Source organism: Trematomus bernacchii, unplaced genomic scaffold (assembly GCF_902827165.1).
Source record: "Trematomus bernacchii unplaced genomic scaffold, fTreBer1.1, whole genome shotgun sequence".
Lineage (NCBI taxonomy): Eukaryota > Metazoa > Chordata > Actinopteri > Perciformes > Nototheniidae > Trematomus > Trematomus bernacchii.
The window spans coordinates 3381081-3403500 of NW_022987608.1; the positions used below are offsets into that span (position 1 = coordinate 3381081).

Consider the following 22420-nt stretch of genomic DNA (forward strand, 5'->3'; position numbering starts at 1 on the left):
TAAAAAGAAGCCACAACTAAATAATAAGCTCAATCTTTGCTACACATTTCACCTAAATACACGAAATGTAAGCATCTTCAGTTCTTAGCAAAACAAATAGAACCCACCTTAAAGTCTAATAAATGCTTAATCACACGGATCACACGCGCAAAGCACTAATTGATTGACCAATGTTACGCATGCAAAACTGATGTCAGTATTTCATTTAAGAGCCTTTATAAGTGGATACCAAACATGTGTCAATATTCAACACAGTCTCACGGCATTTCGTGTTATAGTCACAAAATGAATCTATTGATTCGTGTTCACCAACACGATTTCCCCATTTTTTTCAATGCAATGTAAATAATAACAAATTAGAAGGAAAAAGAGATTTACAAAAATACAGATTTCAGTATTCTGACACAGAACGATTTTAGAACCAATGTATTTCTATTGGTAGTATGTTTCGTGCCTGCACCAAATAATAACAAATTAGAAGGAAAAAAAGATTTTAAAAAATACAGATTTCAGTATTCTGAGGCTCTGAGCCATTTCTTTTCCTCGCGGACGGCAAAAAAACTCAGACATTATACAGTTTAAAATAAAAGGGTTAGGCTTAGGGTAAGATATTGAGTAAGAAAATGTTTTTATGAACCACACAGCTTCCGGTATTCCAAGACCCGACTGGACAAAAAGACTTGGTGCAGGCACGAAACATACTACCAATAGAAATACATTGCTTTTAAAATCAAAAATCGTGTTGGTGAACACGAATCAATAGATTAAATTAATTTCGTGACTATAACACGAAATGCCGTGAGACTAGGTTGCAATATTATCATGCATCCCTTAAAGAATTCCAAACTCCTATCAGCATACGATTGGTGGCTATGTTTCTCAAACCTCCCCCAGTGTCAATCATCCACAGCTGAACAGTGGAGCTGCAGCCAGATATTACAGCAGTCCTAAACTGTTTGGCTGCATTCAGCTAAAAGTTGGCAACAAATCCTCCTGCATGCATCTGCCAGCTCATGTTGCACCATTTCAAAGTCTTTGATCTGACCTAGGGCTGCCTTTATAACAGCTATCACATTAATAGAACACTATATCACAATCTGTGGAAATGCCTTGCCTTTCTTTCAGACGGAATATTCAATAGGACCATATTGCTTTGAACCAGAAGTGTGCAGGCACTTTTATAATATTGTTTAAGAACAAAATGAAGTTCCAGAAGTTGGAAACTAAATCACCAGAGACCCTAAAAGAGTTTAAAACATCATAAAAGTCAGAACTTTTTTGAAAAGAGTGGCTTTATTTCTGCTGTAATATGCTCAAACGTTATGGTTACTGTTGTAAGAAAAAGATCTTTAATATCTGCCTGGACTCAAAGTGTGGTCGACTGCCGCAAAGCCCAACTCCCCGATGTCTGCCAGAGGATTTGACTAAAGTCAGGCTGAATAAACCTTAATCCAGATATCACAGCATCAGAACACCATATCACCATCAGCATGAAAAACAAACCCCTAACCATCTGCAATCTGAAAAGGAGAGGAGAAATCATTGAGAATGGCCCATATAATTTATGTAGATTACAGGTACCATTAACCCTGGATGAGTTTAAGAAGTCGATAAGAAAGATTACACAGCTGTGAAACCTTGGTAAAAACACGGCACGGAGAAGGATATCAGGTCAACAAAAGAGGGAAAATTATCACTAAGAGTCGTTGTTAAATGACTCTCTGTGGCAACGTGGCTCTGTGTGTGTAAACAGTGATAGAAACAGAGGGGCCGGTGTTGTTCCCTCTTATCTCCGGAGCCAGGTTGGCAGAGCGGGGCGTAATGAGGGATAGCCTTGTCTCAGCTGCAGGACTGAGGATATCTCAAGTCGGACTTTGTAGCAGGTAATCTAACGGCAATGAACACACACAAACACACACACAGGAGCCGATAACTCAGCCCGACTTCAAACATTAGGGGATAGCCGATTATGTGTTTAGATTCATTCCATTATATTGTTTATCTGGCTGCTGTCGAATGTGCTCGCAAACCTCTGGACCACGTTCCAAGGGCTGAAAGGACAGAGATATGAATGTTGTGGATCATGTAGATTAGGGCTCCCGTTAATATGATGTATTCAGATGTTTTTCAGTCAGTTTGCATTAGCAGCCACCCAAGGTCACGCTAATACACCACCTGAGAAGCTGTACACAATCTGTGTTTCAGACATTTTTAGTATGGTTAAATCTCCCACTCTTGTATTTTGAATTGATCTCTTTTAAAGGCGACTTATTTTTAAATGTTTGTATTTTCTGCCTCTACCGTGACATGTTCCCATGCTTTAATGTTCAAAAAGCGCTTTATTTGTCTCTTTTCACCCTCTGTCTGAAACCAGAGCCCAGTCTGCTCTGATTGGTTAGCTGGCCAGCTCTGTTGTGATTGGTCAACCGCTTAGAGATGTGTCGGGAAAGCCTCGCCCCTTAGCCTATCACGTATCAATGTGTTGAAGCGCTACTCGAAGCGCAAATGTTACATAGTGATGTCACTATGTCACAGTAGTAAATGAAGGAGTCCAATGGAGATGTTTCAGGCAGGGGGGAAACTCCCTATTGAGGGAACTTTGGGATTTTAGCCTTTGCAGACCATTTACATGCAAACAAACCTATATAAACAACTACAAGAAAGGGAAAATCCCCCCAAAAACATAAAAGGGTAGCTCAGTATATTATGAGAAAATGCTAAAAGATTTCACTGTACTGAAATCTTTCAAAAATAACTTAAATATGGACATATCAGCCGAGCAACAGACATGCTAGCCATACACTGGGCATTTATCTGAGAGAAGCAGCCTGAAGCGCTTTCAGCCAGCCTTTCCAATTCCGCTGCCAAGACTTATCTTCAGCAGTATGGGGTATTGGAAGCTTTTATGGGGAGGCTGCATACGGCTCACATGTGGCACAGCATCTTTGAAGTGAGATAGAGACAATCACTGGAAGATATTTATGCCACCACATGGACACACATACCTGTCCGTCTATTCCCCCGGGCATGTGATGTGTACTGCAGTGCAGAGAAGCAATAAACCGTTGCAGTAATGTGGGTGCTGCAGGTCTGTGAAGTGTATAACAAAAAAGGAACCTGCAGGCTTTAATAGTCTGCACCCCCAGGGAGGGAAATAATGACCACAGGGCACACCACTGTGTAATGGAGAGAGCCACCATCGCTCTCTGTGTGTATCTTCTACCTTCATGTCCTTATATCGACTGTTTGAACTGGAGCTGGGCTTGCAGCTCGATTCAATCACTTTGTTGCTGGAAGTTTTGTGCGGTAATATTTTCCCTACTGCACCGTTACTCCATCGAGGCTGAGAGCCATTTCTGTAGAGGGAATCAATTACCCGAAACTGTGTCACTTCTCCAGAAATACGACATGTGCATGAAACACGAATGAACCAAGAAAGATACATTCCAATTACATGATCTGTGGTTGTGAATCATGTTATGTACCACTGGCACACTAGTCAAGTCCCAAATACCAAATCAAGAATGCTAAGTTAGATAATAAAAGAGACGTTTTTTTTAGGGCTGTCAATTTTTTTTTAACACCACTAATTATTTTAACGTGCGATTTAACGCATGTGTATTTGTCCTCGGCCCACCCCGTAGTTTCAGAGCCCAAAGGCTTGACGTTGTTGTTGTTGTTGTTGTTAGTTGGATGGTGGGAGATTCTAGCGAGAGATATGGATACAAAAAAAGGTGTTTTAAACAGCAAGCCAAGCAAACAGCTGATGCTGACAGCCCCGCTCCTGCCGCTCGCTTGCGCTTGAAAGTTGCCGGGAAGACGCCTGGACAACAACAGCGATAGCTAAATGGGTGGCTACAGCTTAACATTGTGGAGGACGAGGGGCTGCGTTAGATAATTTGGATCGCATCCAACGTGTCGACTATGGAGGACGGAACATGACTTAAGTATAAATAAATAAATAAATGTGTAAATAAATGTATTAAGAACTACAGGAATAAATAAATAAATACGTAAATAAATAAATAAATACAGGAATAAATAAATACAGGAATAAATAAATGACGAAATAAATACAGAAATAAATAAATGTTGAAATAAATACACAAATAAATAATAAAATAATAAATAAATAAATAAACGCATAAATAAATATGGAAACAAATACACCAATGTATAAATAAATAAATAAAAGTCGAAAATAAAACAGAACACACGTTATTATATATCTTTCATATATTTCTACATTTACGCGACATACATTTATTTATTTATTTATTTATGTGTCCGTATGCTAATGAGGTGGGCGGTCCTAACCTCAGTCTGAAGCAGGATTCGCCAATTGTTGGAGCCAGGCAGAAGCAAGAGATTCGTGGCAAGTCACATCTGTTCATTCTGTGTAGTGTACACCCACGGCAACTCTCTAATAATGGCTTCTTTAATAATTGTTATTTCGCACACCCGTTCGCAATGTCCCCAGCGGTGTGCCCCCAACGAAGATGTGCTTCAATAACGTTTGGGGGCAACATGTAAGATGGAAGCCCAAGGGTCGCCTCCTCTGTTTCCGAGAGGATTTCAAGTTGGCGGGCAACCTCTTGAAGACTCTCAAACACAGCTGGGTTAACATCCACATCCATGTCGAGCTGAGCCAAGTCCTCCATACATCGTTCCACACGAAACTGGACATAGTCTTTTGGTTCTCCGTTCTTTAAATGGTCCGCTAATGATCTCCAATGGCTCTTAAACCAATACCCATAAATAATCCTTACAACTGTGGATAAACCATGGATGTATAAAGATAAGGGCTAAACAGTAAAGCTCCTGCATTCAAATCAGCGCGGTTAGCAGGCGTTAGTAGTATAGCCCTCTGCCAGAAATGATCACACACTCCTGTAACCAATCCTGCTTCAGACTGAGGTTAGGACCGCCCACCTCATTAGCATACGGACACATAAATAAATAAATAAATAAATGTATGTCGAGTAAATGTAGAAATATATGAAAGATATATAATAACTTGTGTTCTGTTTTATTTTCGACTTTTATTTATTTATTTATACATTGGTGTATTTATTTCCATATTTATTTTAGCATTTATTTATTCTTTTATTTATTTATTTGTGTGTTTATTTCAACATTTATTTATTTCTGTATTTATTTCTTCATTTATTTCTTCCTGTATTTATTTATTCCTGTATTTATTTATTTATTTACGTATTTATTTATTTATTTATTCCTGTATTTCTTCATACATTTATTTACACATTTATTTATTTATTTATTTATACTTAAGTCATGTTCCGTCCTCCATAGTCGGACTGCACATCACAGCGCATTATTTTGACCCACAGTGGGAACTTCAGTCTCATGCTTTGACTGTTATGAAGACAGAGGAGCGGCATTTCGCCGACAACTGTAAACAGGCTTGTCTGTTTGAGCAACTGGCTCAGTGCAGAGAAGTACACCGGGTTGGGAGAGAGTGTAAGAGAGAGAGAGAGGTTCCAGGTTGTTGTGTTGAGAATATTCAGGAGAATATTTGTCATTGTTCTAATGATAATAAACAAACATTTGCATAAAGCATATTTGTCCACTCATATGTTGATAAGAGTATTAAAAACTTGAAAAATATTCCTCTAAGGTACATTTAGAACAGATAAAAAATGTGCGATTAATTTGCGATTAATCGCGATTAACTATGGACATCATGCGATTAATCGCGATTAAATATTTTAATCGACTGACATCCCTAGTTTTTTCCCTTCAAGTAAGGTACATGTTGATTGCACAATGTAATGGCTATAAAATAATGCCAAAATCAATGTTTTAATTGGCTCTCTATAGGCCTTAATGTCACTAATAATTCTGTCAGCGACCTGGTACAATCTCCAGAGAAAAACTAAGGCTAAAATAGAAAGGAAGTGCGCAACTAAAACAGGAAACAGGTAGCGCTTTTGTTTTCCGTTGTAACCATTGGTAGCTATTACCAGTTACCAACTAGTATCAATGTAACTTAATAACCACAGTAGTAAAAATGGTGGAAGGTAAAACGATTGATTCAAAAGTTGAAAAGTGGTCCATTTCCACTTTAACGATATTACTTTGTTTTTTTCAACATGACTCCAAATAAGGAAACATCCTGTTTATGTTACTTGGCAAAGAACCCAAACTAATAATTGTTTACTTGGCAGAATACATCATTTATTTTAATAGCTTGTTTTGCTTATTCATTTCTAAAAGATACTCTATGAAATAGCCTGAGGTATGAATAATGTCTGTGGGATAGTATGAGTGCAATATCAATTAAAACTAATTTGAAAAAGAAAACACCAAAAATGACCACATAACCACATCCTCATTACAGAGGGAACACAGGGGTATTGTTTATTCATAAAGACTTCATTATATTTTACAGCAATGGTGACATCATTGCAATCTAATAAATGTATCATTGGGTATTAAGCTTTCACCACAAATACGAACCGTTGACTTTGAGACGAGGGAACAGGAAGTGGTCAAATGCTAAAAGTCTAATCAAATGTTTTTGGACGTAGAGTAAAAGTACCCAGATGGGTGGCTCTCATGTATCGTAAAACATCTTTGAGCCACTTTTTGTAAATCAACAATTCGATAATCCAGTTACTGAATGTTTATCTCCCTTTGGAGGATTCAGATGACGAAATAATTGTTATGGGAAATGAAGGATGTCCTGAAAAAGTCTTCTAAAAAAGAATTGATGAAACCCCTTGGGATCATCTCGTTTTTAAGAGGGAAAAATGTCTGTCTTTGTGTTACCAAAATGTCCTATTTCCCTTTATAAACAACAGACAAACACACAAAGCTTAATGCAAGATATTCATTAGACAGCACGGAATAAAAAACAGCAGTTTCCATTTACGAGTCCCACAGTGACAGACTATTTATTTGCTTTTTTCTTGTCTGTTTTGCATTTATTTCCGTGGCATGTTGCAGATGTACCTGGTTTGAAATTGCTTTTTCATTACCATATTTTGTTCATGCTTGAGAAGATAGGCTGTCTAAATTCAGTCCAAACTTTCCTTTCAAAACACAGAAAATTGTAACAGGAAAGGACAATGTTTCAACAAAAAGAATACAAAAGGAAACCAACATAGAAAACGATTTGAGGTACAATGTGTTCTAGGCTATATTTTCGTTATGTATTTCCATCAGAATAAATCGTATTTAAATTGATGTGGCTTTACTCATTTTAATGTAGATTTATTCCGAGTTAATTGTGCCATCTGCAACTGTATTATGTAAGAAAGACTAAATAAATCGAATCACCACAGAGTACTGGCAGGTGCTCAATATTGATGATTGGGATTCAGGGATACCTTTTCTAAAGACTCATTTGCAACATCCTGAGTAAGCCTTTTAAATACTTGCCAATAAAGTTGTTGTTTTCTACGGACACAAACTAACTGTGACCAGATTGGAGTCTACGCAAAAGGTTGTAAGCAAATATAGTTTATAAAAATGAAGTTTAACACAAAACCAACAATTAAATGTGTTAAATATGCATTGACTTCCTAACAGTTTGGTTAATGATATTTTACTCAGTGCTGTGAGCAATTCAAACAGATGCAGACTTCTTACAGTAATCATCTTTTAAGGACATTTGTCAAATTCTGTCTCTCTTAAAAAGCCCGGAAACTCATTTTTTGCTGCTTTCTCTTGACTATGGGGCTGTTCTGTACCTGAACACTCACTATCTTCGCTCGCTGAAAGCAATCTATCATGGAGAATGCCCTTGAGAGACCGTTTATCTATTTCCTATAGTCAACTGTAGTCATAATTATCCATGTGCAGAACTTTGCACTGGTATAACTTTATTTTTAAATCCATCCTTGCACTGCTGCCCACTAATTTATCCACCTACATGTCACGTAAACAGCGCTGCCTCTGTTCCTGGAGCTCCATCACTCTCTGCATCCCCTCAGTCAGTCCGTACAGAATTTGGTGGGAAGGCTTTCTCCCACTCTGCCCCCTCGAACAGAAACACACTACAGCAGTACTGAAGCTCTCCACTTTGATTCCCCTCGGGGATTTAAACTACTTTAGGAAAATCTACAGAGAGCGTCTGTGGGGGTGTGCTCTTGTACAAAGTTTTAAACTATCACTCTTGCACTTGTGCTCTACTTAGTCTTTCTTTGTATGTCCTCTCGGTACCTCTGTGTTGTATTGCCGTGTCTTGACCAGGTCTTTATTGAGCATGATGTCATGAGATTACCTGTGCAGCACCTCGGTGACCCATTGGAGAAACTATGTAACACAGTACCCACTTTAAAATACAGATTTGGTTTTGCAGGAATAGAAAAGCGATGCACGTAAAAAAGCAAGGAGTTTGGTCAGCAGGAAGTGAGGTTTAACACCTGAGAGAACACAACCAAATGATGTTCTTAGAATAAACCCCACATCTAATCACAAGACCCCAACCAAAATTCCACCTACCAAATGGAGGATTAGAACCAAATAAACTTGCAATCAACCCTCAGCAACGCCAACACAGTTAGATCCTGCATTTAACCCATCCTTATAAAGGAAACAGTAGGCAGCCATTATATACACAGCAGCCAGTGTTGGGGTCACTTGCTGAGAAGCACCTTAGCAGATGCTAGGAGGTGAAGTGGCACCTCTTAAACAACTCCTAAACTACCAATCCACACTCCGTACTTGATGGCAACCCTCCTTCCAAAGCCGATATGAACTGAGTTACTGCCGCCCCCAAAAATGTGAATAAACAGGTGATAACATAAGTGCTAAACCAAAATATAAAAACCAAAGGTTCCTCTGAATAAAACGCAACTAGCTAACCGAGTCGTCCCGAGAAGCACAACACAACGAGGAAAATACCAACAAAAGAACCAAACAAAGCGGGGGCTCTGTCGCTTATTGCCTATAAGATAGCAGGCAAAGCTAGCAACTTGCAGTAACTAACAAAGCTGCAACAGAAAAACAACTTTATTGCTGATGCTGGCTAACCATGGATTGTACATTATCTGTTCCCACCTGAATCTAATTGGGTTAGCACATTTCATAAATGCTTTGGAATCTGAGCTTCAAAAATATGTGCTTATGACATCCAAACAACTAAGCGTGAAAACTCATCACCCTAACATCAGTTGTGTGGATAGTTCCTCAGAGTCATTTCTCTCTTCAGGGAAATGAACAGATTTCAGAGGAAGGCAGGAACGCACCATGCACCGCCTGCAGCCAAACACCTCTCTACTTCCCTCTCCCTTTTTTCTCTTTTCCCCCACTCACAGAATCTGTCTGCATCTCTGTGGTTTTTCACAATGCTGCTGATATAGGGTTTTGCATTACGCAATAGAACTGCCCCTCCCTCCCTCCCTCTCTCTCTCTCTCTCTCCCTGCCTCTCTCTCTCCCTCCCTCCCTCCCTCACTCGTCCTGATATTAATGACACAGCTATCTGAGGCAGCGGCAGTCCCCCTGCGCTCTCCCTCCTGCAGGCAGTGCTCATACACACACTCACTCTTAAACCAATAGGATCCTGGGCATACATTCACACACTTCTCCATCTGCAGCACACACACTACTTTCCGCATTCAGACACTTTGAGGTCATTTCAGAGGCAGTTGCGGACACTTCACACACACTTAGAAATGAGGACGATTGTGCTGTGCGTTTATGCCAGTCTACTGCTTACAGCCACCTTGGTGCCGCGCACAAGCCGGGCGGCGGACTTCCCCGTCAACTCTCACCAGAGATCGGACTCTAGAGGACCTTTTTCTTTGGGATCTGAATCTGGGACTCCCACCTCATGCCCCATTAAACTGAGACCAACGGGCCAGTGTGGGAGCTCTGGAGCCGGGGCAGATGAGGGGGAGGATTGCCCTTACCAGCTCACCCTGCCTCCCCTCACCATCCAGCTGCCCAAGCAGTTCAGGCTGCTGGAGAAGACGATGAAGGAGCTGCAGAGCTTGAAGGAGGTGGTCAACAAGCTGAAGGGTGGGTGCCAGGAGTGCCGCGGGGCACGGGGGAATGGAGCGAATGGACTTCAGCAAGCGGACCAGGGACAGACGCAGAGGGAAGACCTGACAGGACAGGACGTGCAAGGTGGCACCAGCCAGGAGGAGAGGGGAGATGGTTCTATTTTGGGGAAAAATACTCCGAGCCCGAGCACTATGCAGGAGATGCAGGTAAGAGGCTCAGTTTGGTCTCACAAAAAAGAGAACTTTCAACACTTATAGTTCCTTTTACCAATGAATGTACACTATTATGACAAAAAATATAAAGCTAGTTTTCAGAAAATATTCTTGTGACTGAAAAGTTGAGTGAATTGTCATCTAAATTAGCATATTATTGGTTTTGGCATTGTTGAAACTGTGTAAAATCTGGACACGTTATGTATCGTGTAAATATGATTTCTAGGTCTGTACTGACAATGTGGTACTGCACCAGTTTCTGTATTACCATCAGAGAGATGTCAATTCCCTGTAAGCCACTTCCTCAACTAGCTTGTGAAGATTTAAGTGACTCTGACCTAAACAAAGTGATAAAGATGAAGCGCTTTGTAGGAATAAAGTCATCCCAATTTGCCCGGTCAAATGTATCCAGCTGGAAAGCAAACTGACCAGATGTTGAAAGACCTCTAAAGTCCAACCTGGCACCACTCCACCAGGGAAAAATTCCTGTGACTGTAAACAGGGTGTGGGACCAGTGTCAGACACCAGCCAAATGGCGGTGATTGTTTTGTAGGTTTGTCCACTCTCACAGCCATTTTGGCAGACGTCCAAACACCACGTAGACTCGTTTCTATTCAAAAATAGAACTCGGGCTGGTAAAACAATGAATGAGGCTGGTGACAGTAATCCACCTGCTTTGTATTCTGTGCACAGAAATCATTTTCTCCCCCCCCACCCCTGCTCTGGCCCTTCCCAGGTGAAAATGAATAGGATGTCGGCCAGCTTGCGCAACGCCAGGAACCAGATCACGGCTATGCAGGGTCACCTGGAGGGGCTCAACCTGCTCAACATGGACAACGTGAAGTCTGTGGTGGACCAGCGGGTGGAGAACATCACCGGAGTGATCAACAAGCTCAGCTCCACCTGCACTTCCCAGTGTGCAGTTCGGAACAGCCCACAGAGTAAGCCCGCTTTTACTAAGATTAGTTTGGCAGCAGTCGTTTCTTTTTTGGCGGTATTTTTTCTTCACTGCCATTTGAAAGCCCTCTCCATCTTCCCAGCTATTTACTAAACGTATTCTCTTTTGACAGAAAACCTCTTGTGATTTTTTATTTTGTTATATTACATTCCGTTCCATCTTTGCTATTTCAAAAGATGCCTCTCCTCTTTTCATGTATTACATTTTTTTGCAATCTCTGCTTGAAAAAATGCACCACACAGATGTAGATATGGTAATGATTCTCCCACACACGCATAGCAGTTTGAGGGTTGTTGTAAGGTGACTTCTCTGGCATTGGATCTATCCAATCAGGCCTGAGTGGGCATGGCGACTTGTTATCACTACAAACAACCCAACTCTGGGTGGTCACCTTCACCCAGTGAGACCTTTCCTTCTGGGAAATGGGAAGTGAAATCTTCCAGGCTGACGATGACATTGACATCTGCTCACAGTGGTTTGTTGTGAGCGACATGCTTTTGCTATTATCGGTATGAAGAGCGTTGCATAATGTTCAAAAACGTCCACTACTGTAGCAGAGCCTCTGCTGGCTAAGTGCAGCCATAACAAAAATTCTAAAATAGTTTTGGGCTGAAGTCATATTGAGTGAAGCAATATGACTACGAGGGTCAAAGTGAGTATTGAAATTACCTTTTATATAACTATTTCAAGTACCTTGACATTCCACTACCCTCCAAATGCACAACAACTCAAAAAGGGAAAAAGATACTTGGCGGCCTACATTACTGAATACTGTGATGTGAAAATAATGTATAATAAAAAATTGTTTCTAGGTTTCTGAAAAAAGGAAGTCCAGAGATTAGTACAGCCTCATTATGGAAACTTTGAAAAATGTATTAGTAGAGATTGCAAACTAGCCAAGCATAGCAAACATTCCCCTTTGCGTCTATGTAAAAGCTTATTTGGATGAAAGCGTCGTTGAAATGCAGGCCTCTTTTCAGGCTGAATAATATCCCGATATTGCATGAGTGAATGTGACATTATATTGCGGGGCTTTTATGTGGAAAACAGATGTGAGCTTATTTCTAAGTAGATTAACTGGGACAGTGGTGTGAAGGGAATCCCGGCTTTCTCTCTTCTTCTTCTGTTTTCTTCCTCCCTAAATTTGCTCCGTTCTCCTTCAATCCTGTCCTCTTTCACTCATACATTTATTCCTGTCTATCTGCTATTCATCGCTCCATTTCCCCTTCATATCTCCTCTCTTGCTCACTTTTTCTTCTGCCACAACTTTCCCGACTCCATCCCACTTGAATCCCCTTTTCCTAGGTTCCCTACCCCTCCTCTCTCTTCCTCTGGAGGTCATGCTCTTGAGTGCTCATTCCTGCATGAAACAACTAGCTCTCATTATCTCTTGACAACACCACAAGAAGTCATGTGGGCGGCTTTCTCAACATTAGTCACGGATGGCACCCAGGGTCAGTAACACTTGTCTTTGAACATCAATCTGCCATGTTAAACTCGAGATCCGGCAATTTATGCAACAGCAAGTTAGGAAATGATGCCCATTGGTGTCTGAAGTGGAACCAAAAGAAACAGGAAGAAAACAGCTGTTATTACCAGGGAGATTCATCGAATACGTTTACAGTTTCACAACAAGAGTATAAACCCTCTTCAAAAAGACAAGATTAACATTTTTTTCTGATCTTCGAGATTTCACAGCTGGACAAGTGTGAAGTCATCTTAAAACAAACCAACACAAGATGAATGACTATGCCCTCTACTTGATTTCAACACGACGTAGAGAGAATGTTTTCCAGTTGTTTATCGTAGTGCTTAGTGAGGCAATTCCTGTCTAAATGGTTCCCCTGCCTCCTGAATAAACTATATATATATATACAGCTGCCAAATTGCACCTCCCCTTTTGCATGAATCAAATTGACATTCTGTTTTCATCCGAAGCGATACGAGCGAGCAGACGTAAGATGCCATCGTCTGCAGATTATATCAATTTAGGGAGACGTCATAAGAGACAGATGTGGATTTTGATCTAGTTAGGAGCTGAAGTGATGGATCTATATGGCGAGCAAATGTTGAAAAACCACTCGCACATAAAAAGGGATTTATAATCTAAACTCACTGGTGCAGCTCATTAGGCTACACTATACAGTTCGTAACATTTACACTCTGTAGGCTTGAAAAAGTGTCTTTTGAACTTCCTTTTATCCCTATCAATGCCACTTTGTCACAAGCTCAAAGAGAGAGCAGCTAATGAGGGACAAGCAGCTAATAACCCTAACCCTAACCTTAATAAAACACTGGCATACATTACCCAAACACTTAAGGCCAATGTGAATAGCCATTTCACCATCAAGCGACAGTACGTTTGCCAAGATGCTTTTATCGCTCACTGCTGCAAGTGTGTCTTTCACCCTGTTTGCCAATTCCCATCCCTGCTGCAAGCACTAATCTTCCCTTTCACCGCTGTAAGACATATTAAGGCCTTGAGGTGAACGGGTAGCAATTCATGTTACTGTTCGGCTACATTTACTCAATTACGGACAGAGAATGGATGCTCAGTTGGCTGTCAAGAACTGCTTGTCTGCGATTGTGGTGACACACAGCTTCCGAAAAGGAAGGGTGTTGCTTTTTGATTTGTGTCAAAACAGACGTTGTATTTTTTGTGGGGAAAGATTATACTATCACTTTGTAGACACATTTCCTTCCATTAGAGGTGCTAATCTAAGCTGACTACTGGTTGTCACAGAGCGCGCTTCCTTGATAACAGGGTTGTCTTCCTTTCATGCCAATCATTGATATGCGTGCCAAAGAGGCGAGGCGAGGTTCGTCAAGAATTGGGCTAAAAGGCGTCAATACTTTTTGGAAGTTTCTAAGAAATCAGTCAAAGGCCTCAGCCATAAAACTAACCAATCATTTGACTCAACAGCAAACATTTGGACACCAGTAGGTGGTTGATATTATAGTTATTTAGGTCAGGCACAGTGCCAGAAGTAGTCAAATGAGATAGCTCTTCTGCCTATGGATGCTGGCTGCAGACAGATGGTGACAAATAGAGATGTGAAGTGGAGAAACTACCCTCATTTAAAGTGAAGGGGACACTGGAAGAATTTATAGCACAACACTTTGAATGCCAAGTGCAGCGAGAGCCGTTAACGTGACAAGGATACATTTTTCAAACATCATGCACTGCTTCCAGATTGCGTGATCTACAATTCTGCAGCCATTTTGCACACAAAGTTCTCTGCATATGTTGACAGGAAAATGTAGAAGATGGCTACAGAGATATAGCAACCAAAAGACATGAATGGTGCTTTTATTTTTGCACACCATGCACTTACAAAAACTTAGGAAACACAAACCTTACATTGCTGCACATTGCTGATCTTTCCTTCCTGTGCTTGAAGAAACCTCTGGTATCAGTATGGCTCTGTTCCACCGTTGTTCTTTATAATCTACCATGCCATTTAGCAGATTTAACAGTATGACAAATCTGTATCAGCAGAGGACCGCGTCACTCAGTCGGGGTCCACATGCTGCCTGCCCAATGTCAAGATGATTCAGGCCCCAGGTGCCAAACGTGCAGGGAGGGGGTACGCTTCTCTAATCCAGTTTTACACTTTCCCACGTTTTGACAAGTCTGTTCTTTTAAATTCCCAAATGCTAACTGACAGGGGCCTTTGGATTTCGGTTTTGGATGGGGTCAGCGGCCCGCAGTGCGACACAGGGGCCAGGAGCAAGAGTTAGAGAAATAAGTGGAAAGATATTTTAGAAAAATGTGGGAAGAAATCTCAGAAAGTAGCAGAGCTGTCTGAAATGTCCCGCGGTGCAACAAGGGAGAATGTCGTTGACTTTCATCCTCTGACAGTGGCCACTGTCCTTTGCTTTCTTTTCTTTTATGTTTCAGTCCTCATGTGATTTCCAGAAAGGGACATCATGGTGAGGATGAGCAAGAGTGTTCTCAAGTGCTTACAGAAAGATAGTTCTCAGTTTAATGCTTGATGACACGATGATTGATCTGCACTTGGCAATAGTTTAGTCAGAGGCTAGAGAACTGAAGTTGGAATGTGTTGGAATAGACTTCCCCCGGAAATTAATGCAGGATTGAGCACTTCCACAACGGTTCAAGCTGGATTTCCTGCTAACTTATCACATGTTTTTTCCATTCTTGAAGGACAAATGCCAGAGCAAACTCATTATGTAAAGGTCACCTATTATGCAAAATCCACTTTCTCATGTCTTTTATACATAAACACGTGTGTCCTCTGTGTAAAGAGATTCTGGAAGTTTCAGGAAAAAAGATTCTCTCACTTTTTGTCCTGATCCATTTATATAAAAACCTGTCTGAAAATGAGCTGATCAGATTTTGGCCACTTTATGATGTCATAACGATTTTTTGGCTTGTGTAACCATTAGCCAATCACCAACCAAGGTAACCCCCCCCCCCACCTTATCACCTGAATCTCCTCCTAGAGCACTATTGTGTTCTTTGTAACCAAATATCTCCCAGAGGGGCGTGGGGAGTGGCTCCTTATTTTCATCTAAAGTAACAGACAGAGAATCAGCACTTTTGAAACAGGGCTGAAACAGAGGGGATTATGGGATTCTGCAATGATCTGTTTGGTATTCCAGGCAAACACTTCAGAGACATGTTTTGTACATGTATATATCTGAGACTTATAATATATTGATGAAAAACAGTATAATAGGGGACCTTTAATATCATCCAGTAAGATCTCCTACAACCACCTCTCATCGTCCATCATGTCTCTCTTTGTGCCATCAGTGATCTTTGCCCCTCGGGACTGTTCAGACTACAATGTGCTGGAGGCGAGGAAGAACGGTGTGTACAGCGTGACCCTTGATCCCCGCAATGGCTCAATTGACGTCTTCTGTGACATGGAGTCCTATGGGGGCGGATGGACCATGATACAGCAACGGCTCGATGGGTCTGTCAGCTTCAACCGCACCTGGGCCGAGTATAAGAAAGGCTTCGGGAACCTCAGGTAATGGGCTTGGGTTTATTTCCTACCCTCCTCTCAAAAGATATCTTAGGGTCGGGAACAGTGGCGTCGCCTGGCCTGGGCATCCGGGGCTTTAGCCCCGAATGTTTTTTCTGTAGCCCCGGACAATTCTCCCTCAATAATATAATACATTAACCGTGCTTTACGTGAACCTCATCATGACACGAGAGGACGGCAGCACTGTAATTTCCCGTGTTCAGTGAATGCAACAGAGGCATGACACCAGACCAATCAGAGAGTTGCATGGAAATAAACGTGTGCTTGTGTCATTCAAGCTCGGCTCTGTGTGTGTGTGGCAATAGCGCATTTAGTGTGATAGAGAGAGAGAGAGAGAGAGGGAGAGAGGGAGAGAGGGAGGGACCGGTGCCAGCAGGGACCGTGTTGTTAGCATCTGGTTAGCTCGCTGCACTAACGGACATAAGGAGCTGTTTGTTCCACAAGAAGCTGGAGGAGAGTCCTCTCCTCTCAGACTGAGAGACTCAGGTGAGCTAAAGGACTCTCTGAGTGTTTAGATACTTAACTTTAGTCTAAGTTATCTCAGTGGGTCTCAAACGGTTTGGTCACAAATTATTCAAAAGATTATTTCCGCGGCACACCTTCATATGATCATTATAGTTATAAAAAAAATAAGAGAATAAAGGAAAAACAGTTATGAAATACTATATGGCAGTAAAACAAGAATAGAGTTTAAAAGGGGAGTGATTAGTAAAATATCCATAAAGAAAAAGTACATCTGTTTACAGTTCTGCTTCATATGGGTGTTGAGAGAGGTATCCATAGATCTCTTCATTTTGCTCTCAAAGTGCACCAGATTGATGCATTTAACTTCAATATTTAAAAATAAATCTTCCCGGGGGAGCATCCCCCCGGACCCCCCTAGAGGAGGTGAGGTCCGCCCCCCACTCATAAAAAAGACCACTTTACCCCTGCCTATATGCCGTGAGCTGATTATCGAGCCTTCATTGTAACAGTCGCGGGTGTACTGTGTGTGTGCGTGTGGGGAGTGTTGCAGTGAAAAATGCCACTGTAGTGCCGCCGCCACTGTGGGCTAAGCCCCGAATGTTTTCAGGTCCAGGCGACGCCCCTGGTCGGGAACATTTGGAAACCAAAATGACAGTTGTGGTTTAGAGGCTTAAAAGACAACCAGATATATCTAACTGGTATCGATAAAAGTATTGTCTCTGCGTGGTTTTCCAACTTAAAGGGGCCATGTTATGCTTTTTGTGGTGCTCCCTTTCCTGTAGTGTATTATATAGGTTATATGTAAATTGTCTGCAAAAACAAAAAATTCCCACACACTCCATCCCCCCCCCCCCCCCTTGCCTGAAACGCCTTCATTAAACTCCTTTGTTTACTACCGTAACAAAATGATATCACTGACACACTCGCGCTTCTATTGCCTAGCGTTCCAATGCATTGTTTGCAATATGCTAAGGACATTTCAGACACACCTCTAAGCAGTTGACCAATCACAACAGAGCCGGCCAGCTAACCAATCAGAGCAGACTGGGCTCTGGTTTCAGACAGAGGGTGAAAAGAGGTGCAGCAGCACAGGCAGTATGAGAAAAATAAAGAGCTTTTTGAAAAATAAAGCCTGTAAATATTTCACAGTCGAGCCACAAAATACAAATATGAATCTGAAAACGAGCGTCATATGACCTCTTTAATAGAAGAGGAAAACTAAATCAACAAAAAAACTGAACAAGGAAAAAGAGAAAGACATTCAGATAACCTAAAAAGTATGATAAAATAAGAACAATTACAAACTCAAGAACAGATTGGTGAAAATCATCACGTAAATCCCCTATTTGTAGCAACAAGCTGCCATCTACCCAACAACTGTACCAGTAACATAATATAATCTTCTCACTTCTCACTGGGCGGCTGTGGCTCAGTGGATAGAGTGCTGGACTTCGAATCAGGGGGTAGCAAGTTCGAGTCCCACTGCAGTCAGCATGTCGTTGTGTCCCTGGGCAAGACACTTCACCCCAAATTGTTCCCGTGGGGATTGTCCACAGTATTGAATGTATGTAAGTCGCTTTGGATAAAAGCGTCTAACAAATGACATGTAATGTAATGTAATGTTAAATGTAATCCTACTATCTGCTCAGGTAACCTATTGGTGAACAAGAATGTAACAATTCCCTTCACATGCAAAATATAGATAAAAGCAAATGACTACAGTACAGCTGACCCCTTTTAACAGAATGCAATTAATAATTTAGGACTAGAAAAATTGTTTAAGATGGGGAAATAGCTTCCTGGGAAAATGGAAGGAAGCAGCCGTTCATTACAGACTATTTTCTGTTTTAACGCATCGCCCTTTCTATAACTAGATTCATATTTCAGGCCATGTTCTGCCCTCTGCTCCTGAAGGAAGGAGTTTTATATGACAACCATGGATGTAGTATAACCTCCCACTGAAAGAATAATGTCTCCTCTCAACCCTCTTTTACCGTCACACTCCTCTGCCCTTGCATCTCCTCCTCCCCTCTGTCATTAACTTAAATCATGTTGAGTAGCTTTCTAATCAGATGCACACCGATATGCGCTTTTTAATAATATCAATTTGTTTTACCTTGTCCTTTCCCCTCTTATCTGTACTTCCCCTCTTCTGTAGAGGTGAGTTCTGGCTGGGCAATGACCATATCCACTCGATGACAAAAGCCAAAGACATGGTGCTGCGCATTGAGCTGGAGGACTTCGAGGGTGTCCGGGAGTACGCAAAGTACGACCAGTTCTATGTGGCCAATGAATTCCTCCGCTATCGACTGTCTATCAGTGGATACAGGTACAATTTTAGATTCTCTGCTTGCACGCTCGATCAAATATTCATAAAGAAGGACTACATCTTATATAAGTATTGATGTTTCTTGCAGTGGGACAGCTGGGAACGCCATCAATTTCAACAAGCACTTCAACCACGACCAGAAGTTCTTCTCGACGCCCGACCGCGACAACGACATGTACTCCTCCGGAAGCTGCGGCGCCTACTACAGTTCCGGTTGGTGGTTCGACGCCTGCATGTCCGCCAACCTCAACGGGAAGTACTATCACAAGAGGTACAAGGGAGTGAGGAACGGGATCTTCTGGGGAACGTGGCACAACATGTCCACGGAGTACTACCCCACCAACTACAGGCAGGCCTTCAAAACCGTCAAGATGCTGATGAGGCCCAAGAACTACGCTCCGTAAGGGGACAGGTAAATATGAATATGGAAAGACAGAGAATAGACGGAAAAACACCAACAATTAGTCATGCATTTGCTCACTTACACTGGAAAAAATGCTGCTCCAAAATCAAGTAAAAGAATAATGAAAACAAGGTGTTTTCGCGTGTAATAAGTAAAAAGATCTGTCAATAGAACAAGTGAACATGTGCTTGGTTAGATTTCTTGAAATAAGAAGATCTTGTGATAAGCTGGGAAAACTTATTTTGAACTATATCTTACCAGGATCAGGAAATGTTCTGTTGCCTCAAATGCTCAAAAGTTTTCAGTTTTCTGATGTTAGTTGGTGATTTTCCAATAAGTATTTTTTTTAATCAAGATGAACCATCTTTTACAAAAACCACAGCAGCTTAAAGATGCATTGTCTAAAAACAAGACCCTATATCTCACTGCATTGTTATCTCTTCAGTTATTAAGTCTTATATCGAGTGTAAAGACATATTCTGACTAGAAATTAGACGAATATACTTGGCAAGATTTTGAGTTTTTACAGTGCAACTCATGAGAAAAAGACAATTGTGAAAGTAAATGTAACATTTTTTTAACCGTGCCATTACTTTTCTCCACTGCAGTGAGCGCGGCCGTCAAAGAATGTCGGATTCAAATGATGATACTAAAGGACAATGGACTATGAACGATGATGGACTAATAAAAAACACACACACAATCTAAAGGCCAGCCTCCTACAGTGGCCATCATATTCTACGGTGGGTTAACATGAGAGATTTTTCACTGTTTTTCTGACATTTCTCCACTTTCTGTCCCCCCTGCTATAAAAACCAGCTGAGACACGGCACAGCACACAGTGGTAGTAAAAACTAATGAGCTATCATTTTCTCCCTTCTAAATGGTTTCATAATTAACAGCAGCCACTCGAGTGAGGTATATGAGAGCTGATGATACAGTTTTTAGTGGCTCGGAAATTCATTGTGAAAGACTTCATGCCGGGGTCAGAGTCAAAATGTTTAAAAAATAACTACAGGAAGTGATATACGACACGCTTTGGGTAGCGGTGCACAATTAATAGCTTCTGTGTCGTTCACTTAATTACACTGGGACACTTTGCTAATGTATCATCATCCTATACAGTATAAAGCATCCAAGGATAAATACGCACCCTGAAATACAATTCTATTGGATCGTCCCCAAGTACACTCTGCATTATTGATGCTCCATTACATTTTTCTTGACAGCAGCCCCGGCGCAGGACACTGCTGCAAAAATAACCTGTTCCTATTGTACTCCCCCATTATCTCTGGGTGCACTGAACTACTGCACATCTCTTGATGCCATGCACCAGTTTTCATGTGTAAAAAAAACCTCCCTGAGTCATCACTTGTACAATACTGCCGCCTAACGTTAGCACTCTGTAAAGCACCATTTAATCCATTCTATGCGCACTGTGAATGGGAAGGATGGGGAAAGAAACTTTAAGGACGTGTACAGTATTTATTTTATTTTGTGAGGTATGACAGCTTTTATATGATACATAGGTCATACAGGACAAGTCTAATGATTGTTGATATTCAAGCAATGTTGAAGACTGTGCAGTATTGTGACCATTCATAGTAATTATGTGTGTATTTGGAGCTTCGTGTGTGTACGATATTGATCTTTTCTATCATTCATATTCAACCGTCATGCCAAAAGATTATGCACTTTTTTATATCAAAAAATGAATAAAGTTCTAACTTCATGGCCGTGTACATTTCAGTGTTTGAAATCCTGTTGAAGGCATATGAGTAGAAGTCCCTCAAAGTGCAGGCTATTTGACGCCTGTCATGCTGCATGCCCATAATGAACGGGTTAATGAGGTGTTGACTCATTAAAGTGACTCAATAAAAGAGGGAGTACATATCAGTCATCACGGAATCACACTGTGGGCCTGTGACTTTAATGTCTGTTTACTGTATGTGACCATCAAGTTAATAAAAAATGATTGTGCTCATCCACATGATGAATTCAATTCCAAGTATTTACTTTTCTTTAAACATTAAGGTAAATGGTGTATGGCCCAGAAATCCATGTACAGTACCAAGATATATTTTAAAGATAATCTATCAGGGAAAAAAGGCAATGAAGTAAATGTGATCATTGCCAGAGGGGGATAAAGTACTCAGATCCTGTACTTAAAGGGGACCTATCATGCAAAATGCACTTTTGTACGTCTTTTATACATGAATATGTGTCCCCGGTGTTCCAGGGAACTCACCAAGTGTCAGAAAACACAACCCTCTCTATTTTCCTCCATACCCAAATCTCTAAAAAAGGGGCTGCAACGGATCTGATAAAAACTGATCCAGATTTGAACACTGTCCTGACGTCAGGACGGTGGCGCTACGGCTATTGGGCCAACTCCACCAATCAGGAGGAGACAGCCACGGCCATTGCCGTTCGAAAGCGCTGGAGACGCTGTAGTACATATGCCAGGCCTGTAGATGGTGCTGTTCTCAAAGAATCAGCCCTTGCAAAAACAGAGCTAAACATTTCAAATTGAGCGAAATGAGGCATGGCTAAAATGCATGATCTGTTTGGTATTTTGAGAAAAAAAAAGTATAAATATGCCTTATATAGGTATGGTCCTACACTATATTATTCAAATATAGCATGATAGGTCCACTTTAAGTAAAAGTTGAAATACTATGCTCTTAAACTACATTACAAGTAAACATCCTGAGTTCAAAATGTTACCAAAGCAATAGTACAATAGGCATCAAAATGTAATTAAAGTAGAAGTACTCATTCTGCACGGTGGCCCATTGCAGTGATATAAAGTACAAAAGTATTATCAGCTGAATGTAATTATCAACGGTAAAAGTATGCAGAAGGGCTATTTCAAAGTCATTTTAATATTAAATAATATTGTTTTTATAACATGTACAAGCCTTTTAATGTTAAAGTGTGTCAATGTGGAGCCAATTTTAAAAGACTTTGTCAAATACATGATAGAGAAGAATATATTGTGTTATCATATATTAAAAGTAACTAGAGTGTTAAATAAATGTAGTGTAATAAAAAGCACAATATTT

General features: G+C 40.9%; 2 protein-coding genes across 2 annotated transcripts in view; one reads left to right on the top strand and one right to left on the bottom strand.

Moving 5' to 3' along the window:
- The window catches only part of ccdc146 (coiled-coil domain containing 146), a 67205-nt gene that overhangs the window by 43510 nt on the left and 1275 nt on the right, over window positions 1-22420 (bottom strand). The window lies entirely within an intron of this gene.
- fgl2a (fibrinogen-like 2a) lies at window positions 9643-21087 on the top strand. The gene is made up of 6 exons (XM_034131410.1): window positions 9643-10179; window positions 10922-11126; window positions 15924-16143; window positions 18782-18952; window positions 19041-19364; window positions 19964-21087. The coding sequence occupies exons 1-5, from the start codon at window positions 9643-9645 to the stop codon at window positions 19354-19356; spliced, it is 1449 nt and encodes a 482-aa protein (XP_033987301.1). The 3' UTR covers window positions 19357-19364; window positions 19964-21087.